We start from the raw sequence: 24,626 nt of genomic DNA on the forward strand, positions 1-24,626 counted from the left end.
GCTCACTGATTAAGCCGTCCGTTTCTTGCAAAACTTCATCCGTATGCCTCAGGAAGTGTGCCTGTGTGGGGTCCACCTATCGCCATCTATCACCTCCTCCGGTCGCCTTGGGATCTGCACCCACGCATGTGGGGTCTACTTTGGGTGCCAACGGGCACCGTCCATCAAAAGCCTTGATGGCTTTGACATATTAATTGTGTAAGGTTTTGCTTATAAACATTAAAAACGTCCCTTCCACAGAGAATGTGGGATAATGTCATTTAATCTGGGACTACATTTTGCTAGAGGGTTTCAACGTGCTTCCAACATAGGGAGAGAACTGCCACTCCAATTCATTCAAAAAACTTCTCTAGCCTCTCCGTCCACCTTACATTCATTCTACAATAAAGAGCTACTGGTTTTACACTTGTTATAGTGTGCATTCACTGGGAATTCAATCAATGCCCTTCCAACACCATGCAGAGAATCACGACAAAGGGAGGAGAGGAACGAGTTGTTTGAGGTCTCTGCAACTACAAATCTCAACACTCATCCATAGCAAGGAGGATCATGGCCAAGGGGGTTTTCAGATTGCACCAAATGCAAAGTGCGTGGTGAGGAAGGCATGAGTAAATTTTTGGAAAAGGTTTTTAAACAAAGCAACATGAAATCGATGGCAATGTTGGTAGTCTTCAATGCCATTTTCCCCCTCATGTGATACCTCTGGTAAAGCCTTGAAAACTCACAGCCAATGCAAACTTTTGCTTGTCCCTTCCATTGCATGGTTTTTTGGGCATTGAATGCAAATTCTCTTCCTCCTTGCATGGTCAAAGGTGCTGGTGGAGGAATTTTAGATTTTCAATCAAATTTACAACCAAAAATCACCATGAGGAGTCTCAGACAAAATTTCAAAAATGCACTCTCAAGAAAAGGCTTTAATCCCACATTCACTGTGGAGGGGAATGTTTTGATATTTAAGTATAGGGCTCCACACATCTAATATGTCAAAGCCTTTGGGCTTTTGACAGACAGTGGCTATGGGCGCCCAAGGTGGGCCCACGTGTGGGTGTGGATCCCAAGGCAATTGGAGGAGGTGACTGAGCGGTGACTAGGTGGACCCCACGTAGCCACACTTATCAAGGCAAATAGGCAAATTTTGCAGAGAAGGGTCGGCTTAACCAGTGAGCAGGTTGCAGAGGATCTAACGGAGCGCGTGATTTCGGAGCCTGAAGATGCCCGCCAGTTAAACCTTGCGAAATAGAGAAAAGAGGTAAAGATCGTGCATGTTTCAGGAGATCGGATGATCCACGCTGCTTCGTGAAGGAAATTTGCTCGCTGGTTAAGGTCCGTGAAACAGCGAAAACCACATGCGAAAATTGAGATGGTTAAAGACTTTTCATTACACCAGCCACATTGCATCTGTCAAAGCCTCTGCAGTCTTCTCCAACTTCAATGCCATCTGCCAGCACCGTGAGGGAGGATGTTGGGGTTTTGCATGGTTTCTAAAAAAACTTCCAAAATAGCCCTCCACACTCCACATCATCATTTCGAACTGCAGGCTGCCATTAAAATTGTAGAAAGTTAACATGGTAACTGTTGTTCACCAAAAGTGCTAACCCAAGAACTCATGCAAATCTATCTATGAGATAGCCAATCTCAATCAATGAAACACTTCAGGGCTTGGACAACATAACATAGGATCCTAATGATCCTCCTACACTTTAGGTTCTGCTAGACCTAGGGGGGACACCCTTTTGATGCATTGAATACAACAATCACAAACATAAGACTGCATCAACAATGAGCAGACAAACCATTCCACAAGCTCACCAAATTAGGTAACACGTACAGATGGGTTGGATCTTATACAAATAATAGGTGAAATAGAGCTTTGGAAGGATAGAACATTAACCCCTAAACATAAAGGGAAATAGATTTTCTTTTAAAATGTATATCTGATACCATCCCCAAATCTATCAAAGATCGTGCCTTGTTCATTGGGCAACAGAGTCACACACACAAAACTACAAAATGTCAATCATAGCTACAAATTTGTTTTCCTTACAAAATATCCCTGCATTAATACCTTATACTAATGCATTACTCAATCCATTCACAAAATTATCAGATTTGGGACACATTCCATTGTTTATGACTGATTATAAAATTTAAACTCTTCATTGAAGAATGCCTACAAACAATCATACAATCTCCTTGAGATGACAAATTATAATCCTCCTTGAGGATTCAATTCATAACAATGAAATACATACACAGACAATATCATGGGAAATTTACTCATGCCTGACACAAGTAAGACCTGCAATTTAGAAAACAATCTGTCATCCTGTAATGTAGCCTCTATACCTTGAACAGATCCATAGAACTTTACAAGTTTGGGTCAAGAAATTCAGAAAATGGAAGCCATGAACACTAGAGCACTCCTCACAAAATTCTGGAACCCCCACAAAATGAGAAGAATTGGGAATAAGGAGAGGGAAGAAAATCAAATCTATAACTGAAATTGCCAAGTATCTCCTCTCTAACTGAATTTCACTCTCGTGGAAACTGCTCTCGAAATATCCCACATTTGTCAAAATTAACTACCTGATCGGATTCCTCATTCCGAGAGCTTTCCGACAATATATAACACTTTATATTTTGGCCAAAAATACAACCCTGGGCGAATTAATCCTTCCAGTGTGCACATCATTTAAATTTTTCATTTTTAATATAGTTTAAACTATATCATTAATCTGCATTTAACTTTGATTTTTGGCTCCTTTTGTGCCTTGATGCCCTGCCATGTGGCAGTCCTTATTGGTTGATGGGGTCCACTGGGCACCACCTCGAATGACACCTCATCACTCTGCCACGTGTCCAATTGCTTGTCGGCCACATCATCGCCATGTCATCAACACCTAAGCTCCACCTACACACCACCGGACAACCACCTCACTGGGGCCCGCCTACTGGACCGCTAACTGGACCTGCCATCTATGCCCCACCTGGCTTTCGCCATTTCACAATGCTTATCCGGCGAGCATCTTCCTTTTGTGAAGTCGCGTGAGTCGTTGGATCTTTCAAACTTGCAGGGTCTTTAACCATCTCAATTTTCGCATGTGGTTTTCGCTGTTTCACGAACCTTAACTAGCGAGCAACTTTCCTTCACAAAGCAGCGCGGATCATCCGATCTCCTGAAACATGCACGATCTTTACCTCTTTTCTCTATTTCGCAAGGTTTAACTGGCGGGCATCTTCAGGCTCCGAAATCACGCGCTTCGTTAGATCCTCTGCAACCTGCTCATTGGTTAAGCCGACCCTTCTCTGCAAAATTTGCCTATTTGCCTTGATAAGTGTGACTACGTGGGGTCCACCTAGTCACCGCTCAGTCACCTCCTCCAATTGCCTTGGGATCCACACCCACACGTGGGCCCACCTTGGGCGCCCATAGCCACCGTCTGTCAAAAGCCCAAAGGCTTTGACATATTAGATGTGTGGAGCCCTATACTTAAATATCAAAACATTCCCCTCCACAGTGAATGTGGGATTAAAGCCTTTTCTTGAGAGTGCATTTTTGAAATTTTGTCTGAGACTCCTCATGGTGATTTTTGGTTGTAAATCTGATTGAAAATCTAAAATTCCTCCACCAGCACCTTTGACCACGCAAGGAGGAAGAGAATTTGCATTCAATGCCCAAAAAACCAAGCAATGGAAGAGACAAGCAAAAGTTTGCATTGGCTGTGAGTTTTCAAGGCTTTACCAGAGGAATCACATGAGGGGGAAAATGGCATTGAAGACTGCCAACATTGCCATCGATTTCATGTTGCTTTGTTTAAAAACCTTTTCCAAAAATTTACTCATGCCTTCCTCACCACGCACTTTGCATTTGGTGCAATCTGAAAACCCCCACGCAGAGGAGTCGCTAGTTTTGACTTACCAAATTTGCATTGTATTTGTTTGAATGTTTTTGCTGGTCTTTTTTACATGCCATGTGAGACTTTGGCTCTTAACTGCAGGCTCCCTCAAACACTACGTAGGAGGCATGGACCATATAGAGAGGAAAACAAATGCTATTTTCTTAATTTTTAAACATGGCTTCCCAACAACCACTACGCAGGGAGGACACTGGCATTTTACACCTGCCATGATGCATTTACTGATGGTTTCTATGCATAAGGTAAAGATCAATACCTTCCTTCCTCCTCAGAATGTTGTCATTCACACAGCCCTTAGAAATTTCATTTGCTAATTTTTTGTTGCAGCCAACTTCAACGCCTATGTCCAGGTTGGAGGGACATGGGGGCATGTGAGGGAGAATTAACTGGTTTCAATCACCTACTGGAGCTTCGCGTGGGAGGAGGAAGATGTTGTAGTTTCAATGCATTAATGGTTTTTGATTGCTGTTGTTGTCTCCAATTGCCCCTTTCCAGCTACCACGTGCCATAAACAGAGAGGAGTTGTTTCATTTGTTTGATGGTTTTAATTGCTGTTGCTACCAGAAGGAGACCGCGGAGGGGATGGCATTACACTTGCTGCATTTCGTATTTGCCTGAAGGTTTCTGTGCCTCCCTTCACAAACACCACGTCCAATATTGGAAGGATGAAGGAAAAAAAAACATGAGAGAAAGAGGATGCTTTGGGACACCCACGCCACATTCCAAACTTCATGTGGAAAAAGGAATCAACAAAGCCCATGCTGAACATCACTTTGTATTGGCACACTGGCATATAAATCCTTGTGAAGACCGTCATCTACCTTCTCACTTGTTACCAATGGGTTAATATTAAGACCACTCCAATATACCGCTATACTTTTAAAATCAACAACTTCTTTAGAGAGGGACTTCAGTGAACAACATAACTACATGACTAGTTACAAGAGGGGCCATGAAAGAAACAAATCTCTGATCAAGATCGCTTATTGGACTTTGGCAATCACCATCTTTACTTTGTCCAAGTCTAGCCATGGAAAAACATCCTATTACAACAAATCCTCCAGTATCCCGCAACCACTTTTTATGGTGTTTCTTTATACCAAGGAGCCTGATTTGCACCACCCATAAATGAAAATATACACCAAGTTTTACGCTGAATGAATGATCATATACTCCCCAAACACTCATTAACTGTCCTTTTCCTAACTTTCAACTTGGTGATTTGCATCATTATTTGAATATTCTAAAATTCCCCCAGTAAGCAAAAATCGCCAATAAAAACAATGCATGGGCACAGGCTAGGTCAGGCCCCAAAGTGGGTCCGACTAAATTTTTTTTTCGTTTTCATGCCACTGACCTTTGAAAAAGATTCAGGAACTTTACCCATACCTCTGGAAACAATTGGCATCGTTTTTGGATCATAAAATTGAATTTTACAACTTTCAGGCACTTACGCCACATTTTCGCATTTAATCGCGAAGACGTATTTTTCAAACCTGTCAAAACACCTTTCTGGAGCTCACCATCTGGAAGGTGTGTACTCTGATATACAAGCATGAACATTACGAAGCGGTTTCTCAAGACGAGTCTCGAGCGAAGAGATATTAATCGGCGAAAATGGCCAACTGACTTTGTCGACACTGCGGACTTGATGAAGTCAATGTTCTGGCAACACATGACGCCTTTCTCAAAAATATCAAACGACCTCTATAGGCCCTCAAATTTGAAACATAGGTACCTTGAAGTACATATTAAAACTTGGGAATCTCAGTTCAATCACAATACTGACAGGATGCAAATGGTGCACTCACAAAAATGGCTACATTAACTGATACGGCACTGAAAGTACGGATAACTAAAAACGATGGCTAAATGAACCCTTTTGAAAACTAATCAAACGGATTGACAGAGGCTTAAAATTTGAAACCTATCTCATCATTTATACCATTAATAACCTGGAGCAAACATTATGTCATAACACCTACTGAGGCAACTTTTACACTTGTGCAAAACAAGGCTCCGACTAGCTGTTGAAACAGGGACTACTCAAACCACACAAACTGCAAACGGATTTGGCTTTGAAAAATGAGAAAATGGATTCGTTAGGACTTTAAATTTTGCAGAATGACTCAAATTTATTCCTATAATTGAATCCATTTTGAATTTATCCATGACGATCAACAGGGAAAAAGATATAATCGCTCAAAGTAGGCTACTCAATAAAATCTGCATTTGTGCCTAAAATGCACTTTTAGCTCACCCCTCGAAATGGGTACCTGGTAAACTTCTCTAAACTAAATTTTGAAAGTTGCACATCACTGAATAGGCCAAATGAAAGGTGTAGGACATGACTCTCGAACCTTACCCTCTGAAAATCAACTGGCTCCACTTTCCCTCTCTCCAACTAGGCCATTCAAACTGACTTATTTGGAAATGCAAGGCAAAAATTTGAATTGGGCCTCAAATCTTTGACTCAAATTTAATGAGTCCCAATAGTGGCTCTGACTGGGGATGGTTGATTGCAAGATCAACACAGGAACATAGAATCTTTGGTTAAGCAGACCACCCAAAAATGGATCATTGTTCTCTTTTCATCTCATTTCAAAAAATAGGGCTTCCTTATTCTACCCAAACAATAGGGCAATTTATTGAAAACCACACAACTGAAGCAAAGCAACTATACAAGATACACAAACATTCTTAAAACTGAATATAAGCTGCTCAATCAATGCTAGCATTTACCTCTGTCAAAAATCTGATTCTCATCACTTGATACCATGATCCAAACAAAGGCACCTTTCAATAACAACTGAGTATAATTCTTATAATCAACCTCTGTTGTCTCATTACTGTAACAGCTGGTGTGCATTCCTTTGGTTTGATTCTGAACTTTGTAATCACACGCTACTTCAACACAAGTAAAATCATGAGACAAATCACAATAGAGGCCTTCCCACAAGTTGCCATACCTTTCACTATCCCACTCAACTCTATCATTTGCAAGGGCATCATCATGCTGAACTTGAAAAACAAAACACTCATTTTCAACATTACAATTCCTATCAGCACATACCTTATTATCATTTAAATCAATAGAATAAGGGACATTACTAACGGACTGATGTAAACAAGGAACATACATGTTACAATCTGGATGTGACATTTCACTATGCTGATCACACCTCATACTATCCTTTCTTATCAAACCGAAAACCTCTGCATTCTCAACATCCCATTCATGGAAAAGAATGCATACCTCTGGTTGAAGCAAATCCTCAGCTAACTCTTTTTCTTCCAAGCTTACATCCACCTGAAACACTTTCATTTGTGGTTTTAAATGATCATCACATAACCCATGCCTCTTGTCTTTATCATGAAATAAATTTTTACAACCCATGCTATTGCTGTTCAGAATTTCATCAGTATTATGGATTGGTTCATCATTTACAACATTTGGTTGATCATTTATTTCTTCATACAAAGGGTTAGAAACAAAATGAAGAATCCCCTTATGAACATTATGACACTGAAGTGGTTGGTCCGTATCTATATCAACATTGAATAAAGCATTAGTAAAATTGCTAAAGACACCATCCATCCGATCATCATGATCCTCTTCATCAGACAAAGAAGAAAATGAAACTTGGTTGGAACAATCCTCAGTGTTCCATGTTTCACATCCATAAGATTTCATCCTTTGACCATCATTCTAAAAATCAAGATAATCATACTTATCTTGCCACAACTGATCTTCTTCAGCAATAGAACACTCATCATCAGCCAAAGAACAAGATGAATATCGTTGCTATTTACTTCATCTAATAAGTTTTCAGCATGTTCACTAAAATTTTCTGTCATAAAACCATCTGTTAGATCAGCATGTTGTTCATCAAGTGTACAAGCATTCAATTCATAGTCCTTTTCCGAAGAATCCTCTTCACTATACTTCAGAAGGTCTTCATCAATAGCTCGAAGGCTCTCCAATATTTGAACCTTCTTATCCACAACCTCAAGAGCTTTCTTAAGTTCTACAATCTCTGGACTTGCATTGCACTTTGCTGTTCCATGTGAGATTTTGTAGAAATTTGTCCATCTGTGTGTGCTATATTTTCATTGCAATCATGTGCACCCTTGAAATTTTCTGAATTAACATTGTGCATAACTTCCAAAATAGAAAGATCATCATCATGATTACAAGAAGTGAAATCTGAAAATACTTTTACTTCATCCTCAACACAAGTGGCATTATCAGCGTTTAAGTGAGGATCAACTATTGTTTGCACTAAACAATTCTGATTTTCATCATATTGCACATTTTCACTTGCACAAACAACAACACTCGGTAATCCCTCTGTATTTGGTATTTCAACATCAAACACATCATCAACATGTAAAGATTGATGGTCAGCACCATCATTATTTTCATTAATATTATCCTGGAGAGATGCATGATTCACTTGGTAGTTGGCAGCCACATAATCAACATAACCAGCATACAAATCAAATGGTACATATCCCTTGTATATATCTATCTCTGTATCAACATTTTCACAACACTTCCCACTAATCATTTCATCATTACTGCGAGAGACAACCGACATTAACAGCAAAGGTTCTTGACTCTCATTTAAATATGAAACACATGCATCAACAAAAAATTTCGGAACTGCAGAGCTTGATGCACCTAGACAAGGAATGATTTGCTTAGCTTCACATGGTATTTCACCATTGAAGGTATTTTGGCATGAAACAACAATAGACATAAACCTCTTGGCTATCCCAAATTTCAAATTATTTTCCATCTCCCTAGCTGTGTTAAAAGCTTCATGCAAAGTCTTAGGTTCTTTGTTTCTCAGTAAGAAGCTCATCTTCTCATCAAATGCACTCAAATAAACATCCAGACATACTTTATCATCAAGTTTATACTTTCTGGAAATTTTAGACAAAGCTTGTGAAAATCTGATATTGAATGTTGGTACCAATTCATCTTCCCTAATTTGTATATAAGTGAATTCTTTCAACAAGTCATAATCACTCACCTTCTCATCGAATTGGTCTATGAAATATGAAACTAATTCTTCCCATGTGGTAACAAAATTCACTGGCAAAAAAGAGAACCAATCCCTTGCATCCTCTTTTAATGACTGAACAAACAATTTCATGCATACATCTTCTTGACAAATTTTGAATTCTCCTATCAAATCTGAAAATCTTTTCAAATGTTGACATGCTGATTCTGATTTCTTCCCACAAAAAATTGGCAAATACTTTCTAATTTCTGTGGGTGTGGGATTTGGGTAACCCAGAATACCTTCAAAGTTTAGAGCAGCATAATACTTCATACTAAAACTCTTCCTATTACATGGTTGTTCTGGTTTACTAGACATGGTCATATGTGGATAAGATTGGGGCTGAAAAAATTCACTACTCATTTCTTCCTTACTTCCACAAATGATTATGCAACCTTGTATAAAAAACTGAAACTCTTCAAGCACATATCATCATCCAAATCTATTCATAACATTGCTTGACACAAAGTTTTTTCCAAATTTGCATACTACAACAGAATATATATGCTGGACATTTCAGCAGAATGGATATGCAAATTAATTTGTGATTCCTCTATTTTCCCTCTTTATTAGTGCTGCTCACTTAATGGGAAAACTATTTTGCACATTCAAAATTTCAGAACAAACATCTTTGCATTTGAAACCTCTGAAAAATACCTAGAGATTTGTAGTTGTAAAACTTGTAGATCTGAAGATTTACTTCACATTTTAGCACTGTGTTTTACATCTCAGAGTTGCCACCTCTTGCATAGAGGACATTTTGAACAGCAGGATACCATTCAACACTTATTTAATTCTTTGTTTCTCTTTCAATCTTGCTGCAATCAACACTCTTCCAAGCTATTTAACACTGGTATGAACCATAGAGTCGCCACCCAATAAGGAATTGGGGAAAAATTTGCATACATCTGAAAGAATTTCTTACAACTTTCAACCATGCATTCACTGTTACTCTTTCATAAAATATGACATGAAACTCATATCATTCTTGCAGATCAAGAATAAGGAACACTTTCTAACTCATAAAATCACTTTCACACTCTGTGCATACACAATGGACAGACTAACTGGATGAATTTTGACAATTTCCATTCTCATTTCCCCAGCAGAGTCGCCATTTTTGTTGTTCACCAGAAGTGATAACCCAAGAACTCATGCAAATCTATCTATGAGATAGCCAATCTCAATCAATGAAACACTTCAGAGCTTTGACAACATAACATAGGATCCTAATGATCCTCCTACACTTTATGTTCTGCTAGACCTAGGGGGGACACCCTTTTGATGCATTGAATACAACAATCACAAACATAAAATTGCATCAACAATGAGCAAACAAACCATTCCACAAGCTCACCAAATTAGGTAACACGTACAGATGGGTTGGATCTTATACAAATAATAGGTGAAATAGAGCTTTGGAAGGATAGAACATTAACCCCTAAACATAAAGGGAAATAGATTTTCTTTTAAAATGTATATCTGATACCATCCCCAAATCTATCAAAGACCAGTGCCTTGTTCATTGGGCAACATAGTCACACACACAAAACTACAAAATGTCAATCACAGCTGCAAATTTGTTTTCCTTACAAAATATCCCTGCATTAATACCTTATACTAATGCATTACTCAATCCATTCACAAAATTATCAGATCTGGGACACATTCCATTGTTTATGACTGATTATAAAATTTAAACTCTTCATTGAAGAATGCCTACAAACAATCATGCAATCTCCTTGAGATGACAAATTATAAGCCTCCTTGAGGATTCAATTCATAACAATGAAATACATACACAGAGACAATATCATGGGAAATTTACTCATGCCTGACACAAGTAAGACCTGCAATTTAGAAAACAATCTGTCATCCTGTAATGTAGCCTCTATACCTTGAACAGATCCATAGAACTTTACAAGTTTGGGTCAAGAAATTCAGAAAATGGAAGCCATGAACACTGGAGCACTCCTCATAGAATTCTAGAACCCCCACAAAATGAGAAGAATTGGGAATAAGAAGGAGAGGGAAGAAAATCAAATCTGCAACTGAAATTGCCAAGTATCTCCTCTCTAACTGAATTTCACTCCCATGGAAACTGCTCTCGAAATATCCCACGTTTGTAAAAATTAACTACTTGACCAGATTCCTCATTCCGAGAGCTTTCCGATGATATATAACACTTTATATTTTGGCCAAAAATACAGCCCTGGGCGAATTAATCCTTCCAATGTGCACATCATTTAAATTTTTCATTTTTAATATAGTTTAAACTATATCATTAATTTGCATTTAACTTTGATTTTTGGCTCCTTTTGTGCCCTGATGCCCTGCCACATGGCGGTCTCTGATTGGTCGATGGGGTCCACTGGGTGCCACCTCGGATGACACCTCATCACTCCCCCACGTGTCCACTTGCTTGTCGATCACCTCATCGCCACGTCATCGCCACCAGACAACCACCTCACTGGGGCCTGCCTATTGGACTGCTAACTTGACTTGCCACCTGTGCACCACCTGGCTTTCGCCATTTCGCAATGCTTATCTGGCAAGCATCTTCCTTTCGTGAAGTCGAGCGAGCCATTGGATCTTTCAAACTTGCAGAGTCTTTAACCATCTCAATTTTCACATGTGTTTTTCGCTGTTTCACGGACCTTAACCAGCGAGCAACTTTCCTTCGCGAAGTAGTGCAGATCGTCCGATCTCCCAAAACATGCACAATCTTTACCTCTTTTCGGTGTTTCGCAGGGTTTAACTGGCGGGCATCTTCGGGCTCCAAAATCACTCGCTTCGTCGGATCCTCTACAACCTGCTCACTGGTTAAGCCGACCCTTCTCTGCAAAATTTGTCTATTTTCCTCGAGAAGCGTGCATGCGTGGGGTCCACCTAGATGCTGCTCAGTCACCTCCTCCGATCACCTTGGGATCCATGCCCACACGTGGGCCCACCTTGGGCGCCCATAGGCACCGTCCGTCAAAAGCCTAGAGGCTTTGACGTATTAGATGTGTGGAGCCCTATACTTAAATATCAAAACATTCCCCTCTATAGTGAATGTGGGATTAAAGCCTTTTCCTGAGAGTGCATTTTTGAAACTTTGTCTAAGACTCCTCATGGTGATTTTTGGTTGCAGATTTGATTGAAAATCTAAAATGCCTCCACCAGCACCTTTGACCACGCAAGGAGGAAAAAAATTTGCATTCAATGCCCAAAAAACCACGCAATGGAAGAGACCAACAAAAGTTTGCATTGGCTGTGAGTTTTCAACGCTTTACCAAAGGTATCACGTGAGGGGGAAAATGGCATTAAAGACTGCCAACATTGCCATCGATTTCATGTTGCTTTATTTAAAAACCTTTTCCAAAAATTTACTCATGCCTTCCTCACCACGCACTTTGCATTTGGTGCAATTTGAAAACCCCCACGCAAAGGGGTCGCTAGTTTTGACTTACCAAATTAGCATTGCATTTGTTTGAATGTTTTTGCTAGTCTTTTTTACATGCCATGTGAGACTTTGGCTCTTGACTACAGGCTCCCTCAAACACTACGCAGGAGGCATGGACCATACAAAGAGGAAAACAAATGCTATTTTCTTAATTTTTAAACATGGCTTCCCAACAGCCACTATGCAGGGAGGACACTGGCATTTTACACCTACCATGATGCATTTACTGATGGTTTCTATGCATAAGGTAAAGATCAATACCTTCCTTCCTCCTCAGAATATTGTCATTCACACAACCCTTAGCAATTTCATTTGCTAATTTTCTGTTGCAGCCAACTTCAACGCCTATGTCTAGGTTGGAGGGACATGGGGGCACGTGAGGGAGAATTAACTGGTTTCAATCACCTACTAGAGCTTCACGTGGGAGTTGGAAGATGTTGCAGTTTCAATGCATTAATGGTTTTTGATTGCCACTGTTGTCTCCAATTGCCCCTTTCCAGCTACCATGTGCCATAAACAGAGGAGCTGTTTCATTTGTTTGATGGTTTCAATTGTTGTTGCTACCAGAAGGAGACCACGGAGGGGATGGCATTACACTTGCTGCATTTTGTATTTGCTTGAAGGTTTTTGTGCCTCCCTTCACAAACACCACGTCCAACATTGGACGGATGAAGGAAAAAAAAATGTGAGAGAAAGAGGATGCTTTGGGACACCCACACAACATTCCAAACTTCATGTGGAAAAAGGAATCAACAAAGCCCATGTTGAACAACACTTTGTATTGGCACATTGGCATATAAATCCTTGTGAAGACCGTCATCTACCTTCTCACTTGTTACCAATGGGTTAATATTAAGACCACTCCAATATACCGCTATACTTTTAAAATCAACAACTTCTTTAGAGAGGGACTTCAGTGAACACCATTACTACATGGCTAGTTACAAGAGGGGCCATGAAAGAAACAAATCTCTGATCAAGATCACTTATTGGACTTTGGCAATCACCATCTTTATTCTATCCAAGTCTGGCCATGGCAAAATATCCTATTACAACAAATCCTCCAGTATCCTGCAACCACTTTTTATGGTGTTTCTTTATACTAAGGAGCCTGATTTGCACCACCCATAAATGAAAATATACACCAAGTTTTACGCCAAATGAATGATCATATACTCCCCAAACACTCATTAACTGTCCTTTTCCTGACTTTTGACTTGGTGATTTGCATCATTATTTAAATATTCCGAAATTCCCCCAGTAAGCAAAAATCGCCAATAAAAACAATGCACGGGCACAGGCTAGGTCGGGCCCCAAAGTGGGTCCGACTAAAATTTTTTTTTGTTTTTATGCCACTGACCTTTGAAAAAGCTTCAGGAACTTTACCCATACCTCTGGAAACAATCGACATCGTTTTCGGATCATAAAATTGAATTTTACAACTTTTAGGCACTTACGCCACATTTTCGCATTTAATCGCGAAGAAGTATTTTTTAAACTTGTTAAAACACCTTTCTGGAGCTTGCCATCTGACAGACGTGTACTTTGATATACAAGCATGAGCACTGTGAATAATTTTCTCAAGACGAGTCCCGAGTGAAGAGATATTAATCGGCGAAAATGGCCAGCTGGCTTTGTCGACATTGCGGACTTGATGAAGTCAATGTTCTGGCAACACATGACGCCTTTCTCAAAAATATCAAATGACCTCCGTAGGCCCTCAAATTTGAAACATAGGTACCTTGAAGTACATATTAAAACTTGGAAATCTCAGTTCAATCACAAGACTGACAGGATGCAAATGGTACACTCACAAAAATGGCTACATTAACTGATACGACACTGAAAGTACGGATAACTGAAAACGATGGTTAAATGAACCCTTTTGAAAACCAATCAAACAGATTGACAGAGGCTTAAAATTTGAAACATAGCTCATCATTTATATTAGTAATAACCTAGAGCAAACATTATGTCATAACACCTACTGAGGCAACTTTTACACTTGTGCAAAACAGGGCTCTGACTAGCTGTTGAAACAGGGACTAGTCAAACCACACAAACTGCAAATGGATTTGGCTTTGAAAACTGAGCAAATGGAATTTTTAGGGCTTGAAATTTTGCAGACTGACTCACATTTATGCATATAATTGAATCCATTTTTAATTTCTCCATGATGATCAACAAGGAAAAAGATATAATCGCTCAAAGTAGGATACTCAATAAAATCTGCATTTGTGCCTAAAATGCACTTTCAGCTCACCCCTCGAAATGGGTACCTGGTAAACTTCTCTAAACTAAATTCTGAAAGTTTCACATCACTGAATAGGCCAAATGAAAGGTGTAGGACATGACTCCCGAGCCTTACCCTCTGAAAATCAACTGGCTCCACTTTCCCTCTCTCCAACTATGCCATTCAAACTGACTTATTTGGAAATGCAAGGCAAAAATTTGAATTGGGCCTCAAATATTTGACTCAAATTTAATGAGTCCCAACATTAACCACGCCACACACCATTTTCTGCATTTGCTAAAGGAGGGAGCTAGCTTTGGAATGGCCTGAAGGTTCTCATGGCCCACGATTGGATTTGATAGATGTTTTATATGCGATTTCCATCATCCACATTGCATTCTGTGAAGTTTTCATTTGCCAAACACCAGCTATTCCATTGAAATCAAAGAAATCAATAAAAGTCCCATTCATTTGCTATTCTATCTCAAAAAGAAAAGATAGATTGAAGTACTGGAGCCTAGTTAACAAATTTTCATCCTTGTTTACAAATGCCCAGCAGGCCTGGACCAAACCGAGTTCTGGATTGTCTTTGAAATGTGGAATGGTTCTCTTAAGGAAATCAAGATTTGGCTGAAAGTCAGCATCAAAAATTTTCAAAAAACTCATAATCTTAAACAAAATGGCAATTCATTGTAGAATTCAAATTCCCAACTTTATATCCAGTTCGAAGCACTCAGTATCTATACACTATGCCTATTCCTTTTGACCAATAGAATGGTATCTTACTTTCTTGGCAACAACAAATATTTGATTGAAAGAAAGATCTTTATTTTAATCAGTCATCGCTCTATGCTAGGCCCATGATATCCACCTTTTAATAGTCATAAGACTTCTTTAGAGCTTTAGCATTCTTACTTAATAATATATTGGTCAATTCGACATTCTATTTGAATTATTTGAGGTTTGAAACTAGAATGCAAGACACACACTCATCAATCCATAAACAACTACACTGAAATCATCTCTCACCATCCCACTGGCGCATTGCAGTTGAGCTAGGTCAGGCCCCAAAGTGGGTCTGACTAAATTTTTTTTTGTTTTCATACAAATGACCTCTGAAATTCTTCATGGACCTCAAACATACCTCTGGAAACGATCAGCATTGTTTTTGGATCTTCAGACTGCATTTTACAACTTTCAGGTACTTACGAATCGCGAAGACATATTTTTCAAGGTGGTCAAAACACCTTTCTGGACCTCGCCATTTGACAGGCATGTACTCTGAAATACAAGGATGAAATCTACCAAACGGTTTCTCAAGATGAGTTCCGAGTGAAGAGATATTAATCAGCGAAAATGGCCAACTGGCTTTGTCGACACTGCGGACCTGATGAAGTCAATGTTCAGGCAACACATGATGCCTTTCTCAAAAATATCAAACGACCTTCGTAGACCCTCAAATTTGAAACAAAGGTACCTTGAAGTACATATTAAATCTATGAATTCTCATTTTGACCAAAATCCTGACTGGGTACAAATGGTGCGCTCATGAAAATGGCTACATTAACTGATATAACACTGAAAGTGCAGAAGATTGAAAATGATAGTTCAATGAACCCTTTTGCAAACCGACTAAACAGATTGGTAGGAGCCTGAAACTAGAAACATAGCTCATCATTTACACCAACATTAGCCCAGAACAAACATTGTGTCATAACACTTACTGAGGCAACTTTTACACTTATGCGAAACAGGGCTCCGACTAGCTGTCGAAACAGGAACTTGTCAAAACATGCAAACTGCAAACGGATTGATCTTCAAAAACTAAGCAAATGGATTTGTTAAGACTTGAAATTTTGCAAAATAACTCACATTTATGCATAGAATCCAATCCATTTTTAAATTCTTCATGAAAATCAACAGGGAAAAAGATGTAAACACTCAAATTAGGCTATTCAATAAAATCTGCATTTGTGCCTAAAATGTACTTTCAGCTCACCCCTCGAAATGGGTACCTTGTAAACTTATCCAAATTGAATTCTGAAAGTTGCACATCACTGCATAGGCCAAATGAAAGGTGTGTAACAAGTTTCCCAAGCCTTACCCCTTGAAAATCAACTGGCTCCATTTTGCCCTCTCTCTAACTAGGCCATTCAAACTGACTCATTTGAAAATGCAAAGCAAAAATTTGAATTGGGCCTCAAAACTTGACTCAATTTTAATGAGTCCCAACAATCTACTTGTTGCCTGCTAGTATATGTGACCAGAACTTTTATTGGTGCAAACAATTCTCTGATTCTTACTACTTCATCTCTTATATCTTTTGGGACCTCAACTTCTTGTATTATTGTAGCTAATTCCATCAAAGCTTGAGCACTAACAGTTTCTTCTTTCTTGATTGTTGATTCCTCTTTCTCTTTTCTACACTATGCTTTTGTTTGTTGAGTGTCTACTTCCTGTAATATTAAAGACGATATTCTTTTCTGCCACTTAGAGTTAGAAACATGTTTTTGGTCTGATGTTTTTTTCGGATCGTAACCTAGTCCAGCCTTATCATTTGTGGATTTGGTTTGTAGCTGAATTGGTTCAGTAATACCTTCCTTTTGTTTGCCCAGAGGACTAGTACCTAAGTACCCCATGCCTTGAATAATTTTGTAGCTAGGACCATATTGGTTTGAGGAAATCTCACAATGTCGTACCTCCTCATTTTGGCTATCTTCCTTAAAGAGCCAGTTAAGAGTAGCATCTTCTTCGATTTCATCTACCAATGAGGTAGAAGACTATACAAAGAGACCATCATATATGGTATTCAGAGCTGAAGTTTGTGTTCTCATAGCCTCTGATGGCTTTCTCAACTATTTTGGTGATAGAGGGAGAGAAACTAATGAAAGTACCGGTTCTATCTTGTAGCCATCCATGTTGGTATTTGTAATCTTCAATCTCTTTTCTAAGTCTTTCATTAGTTCTTCTGGATCTGCATTTGGAGAGGCTACCCTATTATGAGGCACAAAAGTATCTAAACCTTTTGTTAGTGCATTACAGACGACATTTCTATCAGCGAGAATACTGACTTCAGCTCCGTTATAAGGAAACTTTAAGCATTGATGGTATGTTGACGGTATTGCCTTCATTTCATGAATCCACGGCCTACCCAGTAATATATTATATGACAATGGAATATCAAGAACCTGGAAAAGAACATCTATTTCTACCAGTCCCACTCTAATTGGTAATGACACCAGACCTTTAGAAGTCCTTTCTTCTTCATCATAGGCTTTTATTGTTAGTTTCTTTCCAGGATCAACAACATTTTCAGAGAATCCTAGTTGTGTAAGGAGACTGTAAGTACATATATTCAACCCTGCGCCTCCATCTATCAAAACACATTTGACTCTATGTTTGTGGATCATGGCTTCAATATGCAATGGCTGGTTATGTGGATGATTTAGTGAGTTATCATCTTCTTCAGAGAAGGTCAAATAGTGAGGTGAAGTTAGATGACCCACCATAGACTGAAACCGATTAATGTTTTAGCAATTCAAAGATTGAGATTTGAGCATTTGTCTGTTTCAACTGTTCAATGGCACTATATCCAGAAGATGATGATGAGGTTAGCCTTTTAAATTTATCCAAGGTTGATTCTTTTTGTTTGTTTGGCAAGGCTGATGGGTTTGATGTTGCTTGAGCCGGATTGGAAGAACTAGCTCCTTGGAGAGTGACTTTCTTCTGAGAACGTGTTAGAGCTCTTGCATATCGTGATTCATTTGGTTTATCTTGGACTATAATCACATTGCAATATTCTGAGTGGGAAGGCTCAATCATGTTGATAATGTTGTCTTGACTGACATAAGTATAATTTACCTTGGCACCTCCTTTGGTCTTTGAAGAATCACCTTGTTCATAAATAGGCAAAGGGTCTTTAAATTCTTTATGATCTATATTAGTCAGATGATTCCCAACAACAACTTTACCAGCGTCTATGAGATCTTGAATCTCATGTTTTAGCTTCATACAATTGTTTATGTTATGACCTTTATTCCAATGGAAGTCATAGTATTCATTTTCTCTCCACCATCTTGGTTTAACTTCTGGATCATATGGTCTGGAGTTATCTGGCAGTGTTATCAAGTTGTTTACCAATAGAGTTTTGAAAGCTGATTCATACGATTCTTCGAGAGGAGTAAAATCATGCTTAGGTTTGGAAAGCCAAGGCTTTTCTTTGAACCATTCCTTTATTTTCTTTGGCGGATTTTCTGCTACAACCTCAGCGGCTTTAAGTGCTTGTGTACCACTAGCCAAGTTGAATATTGTGGATTTTGAGTTGGTTTTGATAGTGTCTACTACTCCATCATTAACAACATTCTTGTTATTATCTTTGCCAAAATTCCAATACTTGTTCTTCTCTTTAGAGCTAGATCCTAGTTGTGTTTCTTTCCAAGGTGTGATATCCCCCTTCTTTATGAGCACATCTTCCATTCAAATGGCATTATCTACCATTTTGTTAAATGATGGGTGTACTTGCATTTGTATACTATATTTCAGTTTGGGGACCAAGTTATTGACAAATATATCCATTTTCTCAGAGTCTGGGATAGGTCGTAGATACCTAGAGAACATCTTTCTCCAGCATTGGAGGAAAGTAAGAAGAGGTTTCCCTATTTTATATTGAGTATTACAAAGATCGACCATAGTCATAGGATGTCGAATGTTGTATGAGTACTATTGTAAAAATAGTTGGATTAGTTCTTTAAACGTTTTTATTCCTTTGGGTAGACTTGAGAACCATTCCATTTCTTGACCCCCTAAACTCCTTGGGAAGAGGCGCATGAGGTAAGTTTGATCATGCATGAAATCCATACAGGCAACACAAAAATCTCTGACATGATCTTGAGGATCTGAGGTACCATCATACTTATCAAATTTTGGGATCTCCACTCGTGAAGGAAATGGAGGCATGTATAGATTCTTGTCAAATGGAAAGAGACATATTGTTTCTAGAGAATATTGTTTTGGGGACTTGTCCTTATTCTTTAGTTCTATGACTTCCATCCGTAAGGCTAGTAATTGTTTGTGTACCATGAGTATAGGTGATTCTTTCTTTTTAGTAATGAGCATCTGAACATCATATCCAGTAGGAAGTTTAGCACCTTGTTTTGCTAGTTCTAAGAAATAGTCTTCCTTCTCTCGGGTCATGATAGCTTTCATCATTTTTCTAAAGTCTTTGTCCTTTTGACAGTCAAGGATTTCTTTTTCTGGAGGTTCAATGTCTTCGTCAGCCTCACTTGATGATGAGGAATCATTATCATTTTTTGGAATGTTATTATCGTCCTTGTTTCTGTCATTGTGTTCTGTCTCATATATAGTGGGAGATTTAGGCTCATCAAAAATTGGTTCGCCTGATGACGACGATATGTTAGTGAGTGGATCCTTTTCATAAATTGGATTATCGATGTATGAAAAGGGTATTCCTTTGCCTTTGGCTTCTTTCTTACGAGAAATCTTGGTTTGTGAAGGCATTTTTATGGATTAGTGCGACCTAAAGTTGTTTGTGATGCAGAGGTCAAGATCAATTTTAGAGCTAGTTGTTTGGTTAATGTATTGTTTGGGAGAAACAACTGAGATTCTGTCTGGTTTCAGGAACGATCTATCTTGTATAAGATGTTTATGTAAGTTGATTCTAAGCGTAGCGTAAGATTCAGTCTAGTTTCAAGAATGATCTATCCTATATAAGACGTTATCTAAGTGACTAATATTTGATAGGTAGTTGATTGAACTAGTTGAAAGATGATCGACCAAATCGTGCAACGCAAATGGCAGAGGTACACTGTCTTGATCTATTTATGCTCAGGAAAATTGATAACCAGTATTATGTTCATTGTAAGCTGTTTTTAGGCAAGTTTGACTGTTCTATTCTGATAAAACCAGAGACTCATACGACAGGATTTTTTGAACCAGACGACAATTTAACAGTTACAGGACAAAAAAAGTTTTGTTTCATACGAGTTGCTGCCTCGTACCATATGATAGATGGATATGTTTAGGATGACAAAAGACTCAGAGCAGTTATGTTTTGTACAACATAGGATACAAAACCAGACGACAGATTAAAATGACTCGTACAACACAGGATCAGGTCTAGGATGACAAATCAAAAGACTCGTACAAGACAGGATCAAGTGCAACACGATAAATTATCAGATGCGTATGACTATTCATAGGACAGAGCCTAGAAATTCTATTTTTTTTCGATTGCTGAGTATGACCAATTCTGAGATGGACTGATTTTAGACTAGGATACAGAATTTTGACTTAAGATGGACAAGTTTCTAACACGGACAAAGTTTCGACTTAAGATGGACAAGTTTCTGACATGGACAGAGTTTTGACTTAGGACGGAATAATTTCTGACACGGACAAAGTTTCAACTTAGGATGGAGTAGTTTCTGACATGGACATAGTTTCGACTTAGGATGGACTAGTTTCTGACATGGATAGAGTTTTGACTTAAGAAGGACTAGTTTCTGATACAGATAGAGTTTCAAATCACTGAGTTGTTTCTTATCTTCTCCAATTTTGGTATTTCAATTTTTGTTTCAGGGATGAAAACATAGAAACAAGTAGTATGTATAGTGACTCCAATCACAGCATGCAAACCCTAAGGAATTTGGTGAGGAAAGAAAACCTTTGCTTGTAGACTCAGGTACACACCCAATAGCTAATCAGAATATGGCCGCTGAGTCTCATGCAATGGATTCTCAACACCATATTATCTAACTCCAAATGCTAATGGGGGCACGAAATAACAAGTATCTTGGGAGAGTTACTATCTCTCTTACATAAAGATTATCTCCCTTTCGGAGGTGAACCGGGTAGCTTCTAATTTTGAATTGGATTTAGTCAGGGATCCGTTTGGCACGTCGAGGTATAAACTCAATTAAGAGGTCTCCCAGCCTTGAAAACCAAGGTTTAATATACCTAAAGGTACGAAGGAGAGGTATTCTCGAGCACTGCCATTGACTTGATTTTCATCAAATCACGTTTATTTTATAGTGGGTTGGAGTACTTGGCATCTAGCCGTTCCCACCTAGGTTGATCCCCTCACACCGGCCATAACGGCTTTAAGAGTTTTTCAACCCCTTGGGAGGGCAGACTTGCTAAAGATGTACAAATCTCAAATAGAGAAAAAGCCTCAAGGGTCTAGATTTTTTATTGTTTAGAAAAAGACAAGAGTATACTCTCCTACCTCTCAGAATCTTCTAAAAACACAAAAGATGGATTTGTTCTTTAACCAGATAGCAAGTTAGGTTCCTAAAAATGAATTTAAAGAATGCACGATGTTTATTCGATTCTCCTTAGGCAACCTGCAAAGACAATGAATCAGTAGTCATATCATCTTTGTGCGACAAGCATATTCTTTGACAAGCATTCTACAAAAACTAATTAGGCTATGAAAAATTCTGAGATAGACAGATAAACAGTCAGGGTCAGTCGTCAGAATAATCAAAAAATCATGAAAATTTGCCTCTTTTTTTTTCAAATTTGTTTTTTACCAAAAAATATAGAGTTGTACGACAGTATAAAAACTCATACGAGACATCGTACAACACTTGCAATTTGTCATTTCAGCCTGTTGTAATTGTCGTACAAAATGTACGGACAAAAAATCAAAAAAATTCGAAATCTGGAAAATACCAAAAAAAAAAAAAAAAAGCAGTCTGTCTTGGAGGCCGAAAAATGTAGTCTTCGGCCCCACGGTGGGCACCAGATATGTGTGTGTGAAAAAGTGGTCTATAAGCTGCAAGCACAACACTTCAATTAAGTCATTATATGCATGGTTAATAATCAATAATTAATAAGTAAAAAACCATAACAAAGCGACTAATTGCCTTCTAAAAGATGCGAGTATAAGATTGCTCTCAGATTGTTATAAGCAATACCAATGACTAGACTACACCAAGACGAAGGATTTAATCTATATGATATTTAACTATATGGATGGAAGATTGATGAATAATTCAAGCAATAATGGATGTAAGCAATAATGGATGAGTAAAATGGATGCAAATAATCTAAAAAAGCACAATAATCTTCAATGACTCTAGAGCGAAATTAGCGTGATAATAATCTCCAAGCGTGTTCTCAAAAATCTCTGGGGTAAATTGGAATGAGAGCTAAAGACTGAATTTATAGAGAATTACCAAGGGAAAAGCTCAATTTAGGATTAATTGAAAATAATTGAGAAATCAAGTTTAGTTAACCTTGAGATAGATTCCAATTATAGTTTAATTGAAATGCATTCAAAGTAGAAGTCCAAGTTGCATTGGAAATAATAATAAATTAATTCCATGCATTTGTGATAAAAATAGATAATTCTTTTATTTATTCAAGAAAAGAGTCTTTTCAATGCAACTGAACTTCTTTTTCTGAAAAGCTTTGAGTTCCAATTTTAGAGAATAATTCAATAATTCAATTTAATTGCTTTTTTTATTTCAAGTTCTAAATTTAGAAAAAGAAATAATATCTCAAGTTTGATTTCTTTCTCAATTCAATTCTTTTTGTTTAATTTTCAATTCAACTCTTGTTTAGTAATTAATTCCTTTTGCATGATTAAATGACAATTTATTAATTAATTAAATATGTAAGGATATTTAATAAATTAAAATGGGATAATTGATCAAAATGATATTCTTGGAAATGATTCAATTAATTAAATGAATATTTAATTAATATTGAGTAATTGATTTTCCATGTGATATTTGATGATTAAAGAACTAATAATGTGCTCAAGGTTGATTTAATTGCCTTTGGTTAGGACCCTGGTGATGTTTGTCAAGATTAGGGGCCCATGGTTTAGATGACCATTTTTAGGGTATTACACTTGTTGACTTTGGAGAAAGTGACACTTGGAGAAAAAGACAAAATATCGATTCCTTTTGCTTCTCATCGATTCGAGCACGTTCGGAGGTATCGGAGGCCCGCCATGTATGGACCATTGATAAGTCATCCTTTTTGACCCCTTTTGAGTTTTTGTTTTATCATTTTAGATCATGTTTTTGAATTTTTCCACATGAATTTAACGGTTTAGTGCGTCGGGGTTGAACCGTAGCGCATACGATAGGCTGCATAGCGCATAGAGTTTAATGAAGTAGGGTAGCGTCTGGGTAGATTAGGATAGCGCAGCGGTAGGTTAGGGTAGCGCATAGATATAAATTAGCACATCGGGGGCACAGGGTAGCGCGTAGGGGAAAAGGGATAGCATGTAGGAAAGACCTAGCGCATAGGGTTAGCAGGGCCTCACAAGGGTAGTGTAGGATAGCGCATAGGTCTGACCTAGCATGTAGGGTTATGTTTGCAGCACAGGGACCAAGTAGGATAGCACATATGATAGAAGTGGTGTAAAGGGTAGTTTAGGTGGCATGTTAGGGAAAAGGGATAACGTGTAGGGTTAATGGGGTAGTGCATTGATAGGATAGAGTAGCGCATAGGTAGTAGCTTAGTGCATAGATAAGATTTTTTAGTGCATGAGCGGAAAAATCTGGGTAGTATTATTTTGGATGAAGAAAAATAGGTAGGTTTTTGCCAGTTTTGTTGGGATGGGTGCGAATTGTCATTCTACGTGTCTATTGTCATTGTTTTGATAAGTTGTCCAATATGAGTTTTGATATAACTTGATTTGATTTGCAATATTTCAAGTTGATTTTGATTTGATGTTGATTTGATATGATGTGGATTTTGATATGGATGTTTTGATATGAACTTGATTTGATATGCATTGTTTCAAGTTGATATATATGTGGAACTTGAGTTGTTTTACAAGCTGATATGATTATGGAACTTGAGTTATTTTACAAGCTGATATGATTGTGAAACTTGAGTTGTGTTACTAGTTGATGTAATTGTGGAACTTGAGTTGTGTTACAAGTTGATATGATTGTGGAGCTTGAGTTGTGTTACAAGTTGAT

At 38.2% G+C, this 24,626-nt stretch overlaps 1 protein-coding gene across 1 annotated transcript in view; it reads right to left on the reverse strand.

Annotated features, from left to right (window-relative positions):
• Positions 1 to 11,453: 11,453 nt before the first annotated feature.
• The window catches only part of LOC131857666 (uncharacterized), a 71,268-nt gene continuing 58,095 nt past the window's right edge, over positions 11,454 to 24,626 (reverse strand). Inside the window, exon 6 of the mRNA XM_059210366.1 lies at positions 11,454 to 11,825. Within this exon, the coding sequence (XP_059066349.1) occupies positions 11,454 to 11,825 (372 nt within the window). The remainder of the gene's footprint in view (positions 11,826 to 24,626) is intronic.

This window comes from Cryptomeria japonica, chromosome 8 (genome assembly GCF_030272615.1).
Source record: "Cryptomeria japonica chromosome 8, Sugi_1.0, whole genome shotgun sequence".
NCBI classification, from domain to species: Eukaryota; Viridiplantae; Streptophyta; class Pinopsida; order Cupressales; family Cupressaceae; genus Cryptomeria; species Cryptomeria japonica.